Source organism: Ictalurus punctatus, chromosome 10 (assembly GCF_001660625.3).
Source record: "Ictalurus punctatus breed USDA103 chromosome 10, Coco_2.0, whole genome shotgun sequence".
Lineage (NCBI taxonomy): Eukaryota > Metazoa > Chordata > Actinopteri > Siluriformes > Ictaluridae > Ictalurus > Ictalurus punctatus.
In genome coordinates this window covers 8,036,569-8,049,570 of record NC_030425.2, presented here as the reverse complement: position 1 = coordinate 8,049,570, position 13,002 = coordinate 8,036,569, and the positions used below count along the sequence as shown (strand labels likewise).

The window sequence follows — 13,002 nt, the reverse complement described above, 5'->3', positions numbered from 1 at the left end:
TTCAAATGAATGTAAAGAGTATGCTTGAAAAACAGTCTTGTTTGTTCGACTTTAGGCAAGCATGCTTTGTGCAGCTCCCTTATCTCACCATCTGTACCTCCCCAGTGTTTATGGGCTGAACCACATTTGACATAGCCAAGTAAATATATTTCACATCAGCAAACCTTTGCTTAAAACAAGGATTGTCTGCAAAAAATGAGAGAAGATTAAAAAACATTTATACCATAAGTTCAGTCATGTTGTTTGGACAATAATCGACTTATTATAATAATCACCTGAACAATAAGCACAATCTGAACAATAAATGTTTCAACTTAACCTTATAGGCCTCTTGATTAAGGGCCTTGTTTTTGGACATAAAGTGCAGCAGCAGACAGTTTTGGAGCACAGAAATATTGTGCTGACAAAAAAAAAGAGCAATGATTAGCAAAATTAGGATGATTCCAAATTATTTTGTTTTACTATGTAGTTTTGCAAATAAGTCCTAAAAGCCTGGCCAAAAACTTTTTTTTTTTTTTTTTTGCCCTGACAAGGTAAGAAATGGTGAACGTCTCATTGACCAATGGATGAACACACAATGAAACAATTCTGTTTTCTTCTGACAGTAAAAGCCTAAAACTGAGTGAACATCTTAGTTAAAAAAATTTTTTTTGGATGTATAATCAAGTAATACACTAATCTGCTCGATTCACGTAATGTAGGAATACTTTGATTCTGTTATTGATATGACCTTTAGATTCATACATGTGTATTACTGAAGTCTGGATGGTCTGGGGGTTAAATTCTCTCAGCAAGTCAGAGTAGGGCACATAGTGTACAACTTCAAAGAACCTGATGTACAACTGCAAGTACGACCTCAATGGTTAGGAGCAGGTTTGTTTGGATGTGAATGGTAAAAATTTATGAAGAGCCCTAGGTCAAGAATGTACTTGGCCCTGATCCTCTGTCTGGGCTGTATCCTTTCCAATCAACAAGGTAATGTATTGCATGTCCTCCTCCATGACTGTAACAGGTTTCAAACTATCGGTGCAACTCCAGTGTCCAATAGTGGGTGGTGACTTCCCTCTCACCTTCTTTAAAAACTGAATATGAATTAATGTGGTAACAAGCAGACGTCCCAAAAGTCTCCATACATAGGGGAAAAGAACACTTTTTTGCAAAATGTCTTCCAAAACAATTTTTATAGCCTTTAAGAGTGCCTTTGACAAAACAACAAAGAACTTGCATACGTAGTCCCTATGTTCGGAGACTTTTGGGACACCCTGTATAAGTAACATGTTCATCTATTCAGTTATGGTTGGACTGTCCATAGGTGTGTCCCATGGGGAAAATGGAAATTATTAACCCAGCATGCAGTGGAATGGGTTCAATCCAGTTAAGAAACGGCTTAGGGAGTTTTAAGGTATGTTGGCCCACAGCAGGTAGCATGACCAGGGTGAGTGGCCCCTTTCCCTGAGTGGTGCCTTTCTTTGAATGCAAGTTTTATGGTCAGCAAATCTGGGTTACCAGTATCATAGTTCTCCTTGGCAGAAGGAAGCTTGTCGGAGAAAAAGACTGTGTGGTACATCTTGGGTGGCTCTCCCAGCTGCTTCCTCTATTTATTTATTTTTGTTAATTGTTTAGTAGGGTTGATGATAAAGGCTGTTTTTTCATTCATGAATCCTGATAAGATTGATGATACGCTGTCGAGGTCAAAATTAGCAAAATAGATAGCTCATCTAAGTTGTTCAAGGAATGAAGGCACTAAAGGGAGAGAATAGGGATATTTCAGTGGTGATGTTATTAAGTCTCCTGTAGTCAATACATAGGCAAAGGCCCCCTGCCTTCAACATAAAAAAGAGTTCTGCAGAGACTTTGAGAGCCTAATATACCCTGGGGCAAGGACCTCTGAAATATAGTCATCCATAGCTTTAATTTTTACTGGGGACAGGGGATAGGGCCTAGCCCTGCGATGTGAGTAAACTACAGGACAGAGATCTCTTCAGGAGTCTGATCAGAAGGGCTTTTAACAGAGGTGGACGAAACTAGCAATTGGGGCTTTACTATACATTGCTGCAAACAAGAATCTGGCCAGGAAAACTATGGTCTCATGAAATCGGTGGGTTACGTTTTATGGAGCCACAGAAGTCCCAGAATAATGAGCTATTATGTAGGTCTTGATTACAAAGAGGGAAGATTCCCCTTGGTGTGTGGTGCTGACAGAGAGGGTAAGAGGTTGTGTGATGTGAGTTAGAGTTAGTCTGAGCCAGAATCAATGAGTCTCCCATGCAATGTTTGAATCCATACAGTGGGTGAGACTGGTGAGATGGACATGTCTAAATGCTGACCAAGTTAATATTCAATGAAGTTTCCTGCAACACTAAAGTTAGTCAGGGCTAACACGATATAGTGCGATTTTCTGCAGTACAGAGCTACAGACGAACACTGGTTGAAATATGAAACGCTCAGGATTCATACTCACTGCATTAGTACACAAGGTCACCTTGACACACTTTCTTGAATTGTTAACCTTGCAAAGTCAAGATCAGTCTTCACAAGTTTCTGATGATGTATCCTAGCTCTGACTGCAATACAAACCCAACACCTTCTCTGCTGCCTCTATCTCCATGGGTTCTGGGAGTTCAGTGTGTGATAGTGGAGAGTTGTCTGGGCAGGATGGCTGACTTCACCTGTGCTCCTAGAGGAGGTTGGAAAGACAGGTTGATTAGTGAGTCTGAGTTGACTGCTTCAGTGTAGCAAGCAAGTTCTGTGTCTAAATCTGCTCTGAAACCATTTCCCTAAGTTAGCAAAATCATAGCCTCATTCCAGCTACTACTGGCAACTAGGGTACAAAAATCTGCATTACAATCAAATGCATTATGGAAAAAGTAGGAGATGGGAAGTTGTTGAGCAAAATACAGCAAGCGCTTGAGAAAAACCACTGGCACTGCAAAGGGTTGCTGCTGTACTACTCTGGGAAGGTTAGTGCAAGGGTAAGGGAACAGTTTTAGCATTAGAACTTGGAGAAGAACTGATGTTCTGGCGTGTTTATGAGGAAGGGAAAGTTGACAGGATATTGCCACTACGGTGGGACGGTGGGAGGACGGCTGTTTTATATGTTCCTCAACTGAGGCTGAAATGATGGAAAGCTGTTGCTGATGTTGGCCCCTGATGTTTGGCTTCCAGAAGAGTTTCCAAACCTGTCATCTCCTTGGATGACTAAGTCTTATGCCCAGGGTTGGCTGGTATAAATGGGCTAGCAGAAAAGAGCCCCCTGTCTTTCAAAGATAAAAACACAGTTCTATTTTTGGCATACACATCAGATTATTTGCTGGAGATTCATGCAGCTGATCATCTCAGGTGTTTACACAGTGGGAAACCCTAGATTTCATGTGCAATTGAGATGATATTTTTCAGCCCATGCTGCTCATGAACCAGAACACAACATCAGAAGTGATGTGAGAATGTAAAATACAGTTGGAGCTGTAATGAACATGAACAAAGTGGGTTATTTATTCTATCGTACATTTTCCCCCTAAAATATATTTGGAAGAGAAACAGACTGAGCACATGTCCAAGCCAAGTGCAGTGTCTGAATGCAAATTAACACAAAAGGACAGGTAACAGAACTGTACGTTTAGTGTATTTGCTTTGAACAAAAGGTGAGATCATTCTATTATTGTATTATATTACTGACCATCAATCAACTTTAATAGTTTCATTGTTGAGCTTTTGGATTTTATCCCTCCCTTCTAATATCATCACCAGCCGTCACTGCATATATTGGACTATCAGAATCTTTTTTGCTAGCTGACTCTTTTATTTAAAGTTTTCTGGGCTTTTCAAAGAGTGCATTGCATGAGACACACCATTGCACATGTGTTTACAAATTTGTCATTTGTTGTATATATTGCTCAGTTCTCTGAATTACTCAAAATTTGTTTCATTCTAGGGTATTACATAGTGCATGCTTCACACAAAATCTTCCTGTCCTAAGTGTCTGTACTGTGTCTTTGAGATATGTTCTATCAGACTATATATCAAATTTGAACCATGTGGATCATGCTTGTGTTTTCCTGTTCTCTAAATCTGCAGTTGTGCTTAGGGGTGTACTGTATTCTGCTCACAAGTGCTATTTGGGAATATTCTTGTGTGATTATAAATATTTTGTGGGGTTTGCTTAACATCTTCCTTACCCAAGGGAAGATGTCTTTGTCAGATGTCTTTGTCAGATGTCTGTGTAAAGCAAAGCAAAACAACCCTTCACATTGTGACTGATACTTGTCGGCTTTAAAGTGTGTAATTTGAGGGCATGAGAACTAGAATAAGTGAGACAGCTGTAAAAGAACACCAGCTGTTTGGTATTATCCTTCCAGCTTGACCATGATCTAGTTAAACCATATGGATGCATTTGTATGAAGTGGTTTATGCTAGTTCATCCAAATAGGAGCTGAAAGCTTGAAATTAGAAATACTTGTGCCACAGAAATAGATTATATTACACATTATTAAGATTATTCTGTGTCATTATTCAATGTTTAATATTCAATATTATTGTATTCATTAACTTTCATTGACTTTGGGTGTCTTCTTATATTTTTATAGAACACTGATCCAGGAGAGCCTGGGCCAAAAGGACCAAAAGGACATAGAGGTCCTGAAGGATTACCTGTGAGTACAAAAAAATTTAAAACAAATTTTTCACTCAAAATGATTTTACTGCCCTTGCCATATCCCAGCATACATCATTGTACATTTTATTGTATGTACCTCAACACAGTTCTGTATGTATTTGTAATATCTGTTTGTTTTTTTTCCTCCGTTATCTCCACAATATGGTCTTGTCGGTTCCCACTCACTAGCTAACTCAGCCCTATCAAATGACAACTAGGAGACACATAAAGTCAGCCTCCATGTCTTTCCAAACTGTGGCTCATGCTGCATCACAGAGTAGCATAACACCCTCCTCCATGTATGCAGAACACTCGGACCTGTTCTGCATACATGAGCTCACAGATGCCCATGATTGGCTAGTGTTGCTGTGATCGACAGGGGAGAGAGAGTATGCCACCCCACTAACCCTGGAGCACAGCCCATTTTGCCTTCACTGATGAGCTGATGTTGGCGCTAGCATCGTCTGGATATGAACTCCAGAATGCTATTCTTTTGTGCAACTCGGGAGCCTTTTTCACGGTTCGCAAAAGACACAGAAGAATCCACTGAGAACACAGTGTCAACATATTTTTTCCTCATATTTTTCCTCAATGTCAAATAAAAAGCCAAAAACAGATTTATTGCAGGTGGAATTTATCATCCAAAAAAAAGTTGACCGCTTTTGACCTGTGTGTTCAAGTGTGTAAGGTATTTAAAAAACAATAGTAGTAAAAATCTCCCTTTCTGTACTGGTGCTGTGTGTATATATACTGGACATACATATTGGACCAGTACTGAATGTTGTCTCACGAGTTACAAGCCCGGGGGAAGAGCCTGCTTGCTCTTTGGCAGGAATTCCACCATGCTCCACTATGGACGACATTCATGAAGGAGGAGACTCTTCTGCCTCAAAAATGTTCTTATTTGGAGCTTGATGTCACTAAAGGCTTGGATCAACTTTTCCCTGGCAGAGATCCTTCGGTGTAAGAAGAACGAAAGACTTGCTCAGTACTATCCTGGCCAGTGTTATAGAAGAAGCATTCAGCATAACATTATCATTTTCTATGTGATCAGTGGTGCAAGTTAAGGGCATTTTGTATATATTGTATTCACTGTATACATGCATATTGTTTTTCAATCTTTCCTTTCTAATGACCAGGGACCTCCTGGACCTCCTGGGCCCCCTGGAGTTGATGTAAGTTGGCCTTGAACAATCATACATGTCCAGTAAATCATATGTTGCATGCATCAACTACAATAATCCTGATTCATCGGATTAGACAACAAGTTTAAGATGTTCACACCCTCTTTTGACTCATGAGAAAATACATTCAAATTACTGTTTGTATTGAAACATCAGCATAACTGCCACTTTAACATTAACATTAGTAACATAATAATTTAGTAGCAGTGGTATAGTCCAGTCTCTGAGATCATGAGGATTGAATCAGTTTTCTTAACATAAGTCACTCTTTGAGAATTAATCAAAACCAAAGTGTCCAGAGTGTTTTGAAAGAAAGTCTGAAGTTTTCTTTCCGAACAATGGTTCCAGACCAGGAGCTCGCAGTCTGGGCCAGGACCGCTTTCTTGCAGTGGAAATAAATGAAACTGTTTGACTCACCCCAAGCCAAATTCTCAATGAAGTATTTCCCTTTTAACTGCTTAAATGCTGGAATATTTTCACATAGCTGACATTATCTATCTATCTATCTATCTATCTATCTATCTATCTATCTATCTATCTATCTATCTATCTGCTATCTCCTCGCTCATTATTGAGTGTTTTTTAAATGAAAAATATAAAACTTTATCTCTGTTGTACATAATAATTTGGTTTAATGTTATGACTGAGAGGATCTAGAAGCAACTTTTAAACCTGTAAAAGGGCAAAATCTAGTGAGCTGTCCATGCCAATAGTTTGATTTTATTAATATTACCAAAGTAATATTTTATGTAAGCCAAATTCTGGCATTTGAAGATTTAAAAAAAAGGAGCTTTTGTTAACGTTATTGTACACAATGAGGATATAGTTACATTTTTGGCATTTGACAGACGCCCTTATCCAGAACGACTTATATTTATCTCAATTATACAACTGAGCAGTTTAGGGTTAAGGGCCTTCGTCAAGGGCCCAACAGTGGCAGCTTGGCAATGCTGGGATTTGAACTCATGACCTTCTGATCAGTACTTCAAAATTATTATGAGTTCCATTCTTATTTCTTCCGCAGAAAATTTACTTTATGTATATTTTAATAACAGATCACATTCATCTCTACACTCCTTTTTATTTTGCTTTCATGTCACGTTTGGACAGTGTTCTGACCCTCCTTATAGCCATTAATAAATGTTGTACTTGATGATGAGAAATTACTCATAACTGTCTTAGTTTTACTGTTTCAGGAATCTTTTTGAGATCCGTATCTGGGCCTGAAAGTTTTGTTGCTAGAAATTTCTTCATTTTCTTCATATTCATTCAAAAGTCTTCATTTTGTCTGAAGGGTATGCAAACGTTGTGCATACATTAATTGATAGCAGTGTTTATCACTCTTTGACTTTTCAGTCAAAATCAAACTTGAAATTAAATCCTTATTTCTGTCTGGACTGTGATGTCCTCTGAAACTCTTTAACATACCATATTATATGGAACTGACCAAATTGTCTCCAAAGATTTTTTTTTTTAATCTCTCTGGCTTCTAAGGCTTGTAAAGGATTCTCTTAATGCAGAAAAAAATATATACTAGAGTTAAATATGTAAACTCATCAGTAGACATTAGACAATACGCATTATGCAGTATTTATTTATTTATTGATTTATTTATTTTATCACCATTAGTTACACAGTAATGAGACTTACATAAACGCTCTGTAAGAAAAAAATTGAATATAAAGTGCTCTTGTTAGTACTGCAGTGTCTGATTATTAAGGAAAAAAGGAAAATGCACAACAAAAAGTGAGAATTATATCATGGCCAGGTTGTATAATTTGCATCTGGATATACCAGTTATTAAATATGTTTTAAATGAGAATCAGGTTTCTCCCAGTAACTAGACCTTGAGTGCAGTTGTGCATGCTGTATTACAGAGTTTATACTAAGATGGATTTGGAATGTAAGATTTATGGTGCAGCTCAAAGTTCAGCGTGTGTGTGTGTGTGTGTGTGTGTGTGTGTGTGTGTAGGACTGTGAGATCCTGGATATCATCATGAGGATGTGCTGTGAGTATGCTATGACCATTGCCATTTTTCAGAGTTCTTTTGAACCAGAATATTTTTCCTATGTCTTCTCCATAAATTAAAACTGAGCACAGCCTATCAAGTTAACACAGACTTGCGGAAAGTTACTTGCAAGTAAAGAAAGACAAGGCATGCTGGAAAACAAGACTACGGCCAGCTGTTCATTTAGGCCTCTGAGTCAGTACATTAACAGACATTTTTTGTGAAATCCCATTAATATTTAATTTATACTACTTTGGGGAATACATTCAATACAGTAGTTGTGAAAGAGAGAAGCCTTATATGGATAGGGTGTGAATTAAGAGCTTACTGATAACACATTGTTGTAATGTTTATTTATGACTTAATGCTAAGAGCATTTTGTGGAAAAAAGTGTTCTAGATTAGAGATTTCTTCTAAGTTTTCAAAATAAAATGTATAATTATTCAGGCAATTGCATATGCTGCTTTGTCCATGCTGAGTTCATTTTTAATCTCTGCTTTTTTGCTACTTGCTTTCACACAACGGAATGGAAAGTCTAATTCTCAAGGGTTTTCTCTTTTTTTCTTTTCTTTTTTCAGCTTGTTGTGGTGAGTAGACTTCTCTTCTTTCGCTTTGAAGTGTATAAGAGGAAATGACTCTAACTCTGTTTGGTTTGGACTAGGACTTGAGCTTAGAAACAATAGAAATGGAATTCTTCTTTGTGTTTGTTCAGAGTGCAAGTGTGGACCCCTGGACATTACCTTTATTGTGGACAGCTCTGAGAGTATCGGCGCTAACAACTTTGCTATCGCTAAGGACTTCATCATAGCTGTCATTGACAGACTGATCAGAGATCAACAAGTCAAAGTAAGAGTCCTTTAGTGAATGTTTTCAGACGTATGTGGACAAACAGACCGAAATAGCAACTTCAAAAAATGAGGCTTTGTGTGTTCTGTGTAGTCAAATGCCTCCTTTTATATTGTGTGCAGTTTGGCTTGAGCGAGTCTCGGATTGGTGTGGTTCAATACAGTGGAGAAAAGGCTCAAGAGGTTGTGAAGCTTGGTGACCCCGACATCCGGAACATAACAGCGCTCAAGCAGTACAATTATCACAATAAAACACTTCATGGGAATATCAATTAACTTTGGTTTAAACATTTGTCTGCCGGTATGTCTTTGATTTCTCTTGGCTGGTTCGTCATGGTTTTTTTTAATCTTGTCTATTTTTTCAGGGCTGTTAGAGAGTTGCGTTGGCTGGCTGAAGCCACCTACACCGGAGAAGCCCTCGGGTATTCATGGGATAATATGATCCATCGGCTGGGAGCAGACCATTCAAAGAGTGTCGTGCTGGTCCTGACTGATGGTCGTTCGGACACTAAGAGAGACAAGGTGCCTCTAAACGTACTGTGTGGCCGAGGCCTACGGGTAAGAAAAGCCCATTTATATCTTTTTAACTACATTCTGTTAACTAGAACCTTTGGCGTTAAAATGTTTTCTATTACCTCTAACATGATATAATACATGTTATCTACCTAAACATGCTTTATTCAGTAGAACCATGAGATTTTATAAGCCTTGATAACTACAGTTTAATTTTGTAAGCATATAATACTTGTATAAAATGTTTCAAATGTCTTGTATGATTATAGTACCTTTTTTGTGATAGGTTGTTGGTGTAGGTGTTATAGACTATTCTGGTAGACAGCCCAGCAGTGATCAGGTGGAAGACGTGAGCTGTTCAAGTGATCCGAGTAAACCAGGTGCCTCTTTTGTCCTTAACAACTTCGGCATGCTCCTGGATGATACTTTCCTCCAAAACTTGACCGACACAATGTGTCAAGGTAAGATGCTGACAATGCATAATGTTTTCCTTTTTTAGGAAGCAACTGATCTATTTGGGGCATGAAAATAACTTGTCCTGTTTGTTTGTTTTTGTTTTTTTGGGGTGTTTTTTTCAGACAAGAAATGCCCGAATTACACTTGTCCAAGTAAGTATGTATATAATTTTAGATGAAAAATAGATTCTGCTCTGTCTACCCATGCTAAACTAGAAATAGGTGAATGTTGAAGCCAGTACACGATATGGCCTAACGTGTATGGACACCTGACCATCACACTCATAAGTAGTTCTTCTCCAAACTGATACCACAAAGTTGGAAACCTGCAATTGTATAAAATGTCATTTGAATCCTGTAGCATTACAATTTCCCTTCACTGGAACTAAGAGGCCCAAACCTGTTCAGCGTGACCATGCCACTGTACACGAAGCGAGCTCCATGAAGACATGGTTTGCCATGGTTTGAGTGGCAGAACTTCACTGTCCCACAAAGAGCTCTGACCTCAACCCCATTGAACACCTTTGGGATGAACTGGAACTCTGACTGGGCTCCTCTCCTGACACCAGTGTCTGAGTTCACTAATGCTCTTCTGGCTGAATGAGCATAAATCCCCACTAAAAAAATCTAGTGGAAGCACTCCCAAAAGAGTGGACGTTATTATAATAGCAAAGGTGGGCTGAATCTGGAATGTAATGTTTATTTATCAGTAATTGCTCAGGTATCCACATCCTTTTGGCCATATAGTGTATATGCATTGTTACATATTTGCCTAGTGAGCTTTTTGGCATTTAGAACTAGTAAAAACATACAAACTTACTTGTTACAGCCACTGTGTTTTCAATATGGTACTAGCAACAGAAACTGGATTACTTACTCATATTTAATACTTAGACATTTTTAAGTGAGTTCTTTTACAAAGATCAAATGTAAAAATCCTATCAATGTTTTCGACCATATTCTTCAAACTATAAATACTTGAGACTTTGTTTTCATGACATTTCAATCACATGCTGAATATGTGTGTTTCAGTTTTCTTTAAGAATTCCACAGATATTCTGATTATGATGGATAGCTCAGCTAGCGTGGGTGCCAAAAACTTTGAGTTGACCCAAAACTTCACAGAGAAGCTGGTAAAGCGCTTCCTGTCAGCAGAGAAAGGAAGAAACGTTCAGGCCCGTGTTGCCGTTGGGCAGTACAGTGACACCGCTAAGCTAGAAGCTGGCTTTTCTACCAATTACACTGTAGTGGCTGCTCAGCTCGCAAACGCCAAGTTCCAGAATGCTGGCACGCAAGTGACCGGGGCTCTCAGTTTCGCCGTTAACCAATTCAGGGGAAGCCGGAACAGGAAGAAGAAGCTGCTGCTGTTTTCAGATGGGCGCTCACAAGGCTTGAGCACTAGGCAATTAGAAGAGGCGGTAGCGGAAATTAACACACAAGGCATTGAGCTTTATGTTCTGGCTGTTGAGAATCAGCTGAACCAACACAACCTGCAAATCTTGGCAAGCCGTGGACGGCTCGATGACAACATCTATGCTGCCCGCCATCTAATTAGGGCTCCTGACTATCGCTCCTTGCTTAGAGGAGTCTTTTTCCAAACTGTGTCCCGGAAGATTTCATTGGATTGAGTAGAAAGGGCATGTAATGTCTTCTCAATAAGCAGGAGCTGATCGGGCAGTGGGAGGGTAAAAAGTAACAAGTACGTAGCTGGTGGGGCAATAGAGCACACGTAACTTTTTTTTCCATTAAATTGGGTTCCATATTTCATTTTACATCACGTAGGGTTTTCTTTGAGTTATATAAGTATGTCATTTATATGCTTTTGGAAGGTAAAGGGATTAAGAAAGAGAGTAATTTCACAGTCATCATTTAACAGCATATACATTTCATAGATTCATAGACCATTCATATACATTGGATTTTTTTTTATTTTTTTTTTTATTTTTATGGACAACTTTTTTATAGTACAGAAAATGTTAAATATTCTTTATTGAGATAACGCATACCATCGTCATCACCACCATCATCTCCTCTAAATATACATGCTGATATTGTCTTTCTCAAGTCTAGATCGAGTCCCATCTTTATCTCCTTTGTATATCATAAAATGTCACTTGAATATAAATTTGGTGCTACCAATGTACACTCAGGCTCATTTAAAATGCAAAAGCAAATTTTTAAATTTGTCATAGTGCCTTTAATCAAAGATTGCTTTTACCACTGGGAATGTGTCAGATTTTATATATGTTATGTTTTTAACTAAGTCATGGGGATGCTGAAGAGGGTTTTTCAATAAAGAATGCTTCACCCACCAAATCTGTCTTTTGTGAAACACTAATCAAACATCCAACGGAGCAGCAATGAACATAACCAGAGTTTCAGCCAAATTCCTAATGTTCTTTCATTTAAATTCACTGTAATTAAAAATCTTTGGATGAATTATTATTGATTAATAATATGGATTATCCATAATATTATGGATTTAATAGATTTAAACTCAGAGATTGTGTCTAAAGCAGCTATGAATATTGGCACACTTGGTAAATATGAGCAAATAAAGCTGTGAAAAATTGTCTTTATTGTTTAAGCTTTTGATCCTTTGTTTAAAAAAAAAATCACAAACATACTCTGCTCTCATGGATATAAAACAACTGCAAACACAACAGAGGTTAATCCAAAAAAATATTTAAATATAGGTGTGCAACAATTATTGGCAGCCCTATGAATTCATATGAGAAAAATATATTTGAAGTGTATTCCCATAGATATTTTTAGTACACCTGGGTGACTAGGAACAGGAAATTGTTCAACCATGATTTCCTGTTTCACAGGGGTATAAATATGAGGTAACGCATTGGCCAAATTTCCTTAGTCGTTCATAACAATGGGTAAGACATCACTACAAGGTGTTTGGAAGGGTTTCAAGAAAAAAGCCTCTACTCTCATCCAAAAACAAACTCAAGTTTGCCAGACACTACTGTAACTTCAAATGGGATCGGATTCTATGGTCAGATGAAACCAAAATAGAAATAAATTTGAGGTTTGTGTGAGAGACCATGACTGAAATCCCTCCTACATCTACCTTAATTCCATGTTTATTCCCTTCTACCCATTCTTCACCTTGTGGAGAAATTTTGCATCTACCAACTCCCCATTTCAAGTTTTTGTCATGTGCACAAAATGTCAGGTACAGTTGTATATACAGAATATGCAGACTATATTAGGTAACTGTTATGTAGGTAAAGTGCAGATCCCAACTGTAGACACTGGAATATGTGCAATCAAAGTATGTGAACAAGAGTTTTCAAACAAAAGGTGCATGGCTTTGTAGTAGAGGCGTAGGGA

The 13,002-nt window shown here is 38.1% G+C and overlaps 1 protein-coding gene across 1 annotated transcript in view; it reads left to right on the top strand.

The window, feature by feature from the left end:
* The window catches only part of col6a1 (collagen, type VI, alpha 1), a 34,359-nt gene extending 22,386 nt beyond the window's left edge, over positions 1–11,973 (top strand). Inside the window, exons 26-35 of the mRNA XM_017478374.3 lie at positions 4,584–4,649; positions 5,791–5,826; positions 7,808–7,844; positions 8,423–8,431; positions 8,557–8,690; positions 8,813–8,922; positions 9,055–9,247; positions 9,489–9,663; positions 9,781–9,810; positions 10,690–11,973. Coding sequence (XP_017333863.1) covers positions 4,584–4,649; positions 5,791–5,826; positions 7,808–7,844; positions 8,423–8,431; positions 8,557–8,690; positions 8,813–8,922; positions 9,055–9,247; positions 9,489–9,663; positions 9,781–9,810; positions 10,690–11,285 — 1,386 coding nt within the window. The 3' untranslated portion in view covers positions 11,286–11,973. The remainder of the gene's footprint in view (positions 1–4,583; positions 4,650–5,790; positions 5,827–7,807; positions 7,845–8,422; positions 8,432–8,556; positions 8,691–8,812; positions 8,923–9,054; positions 9,248–9,488; positions 9,664–9,780; positions 9,811–10,689) is intronic.
* Positions 11,974–13,002: the final 1,029 nt, after the last annotated feature.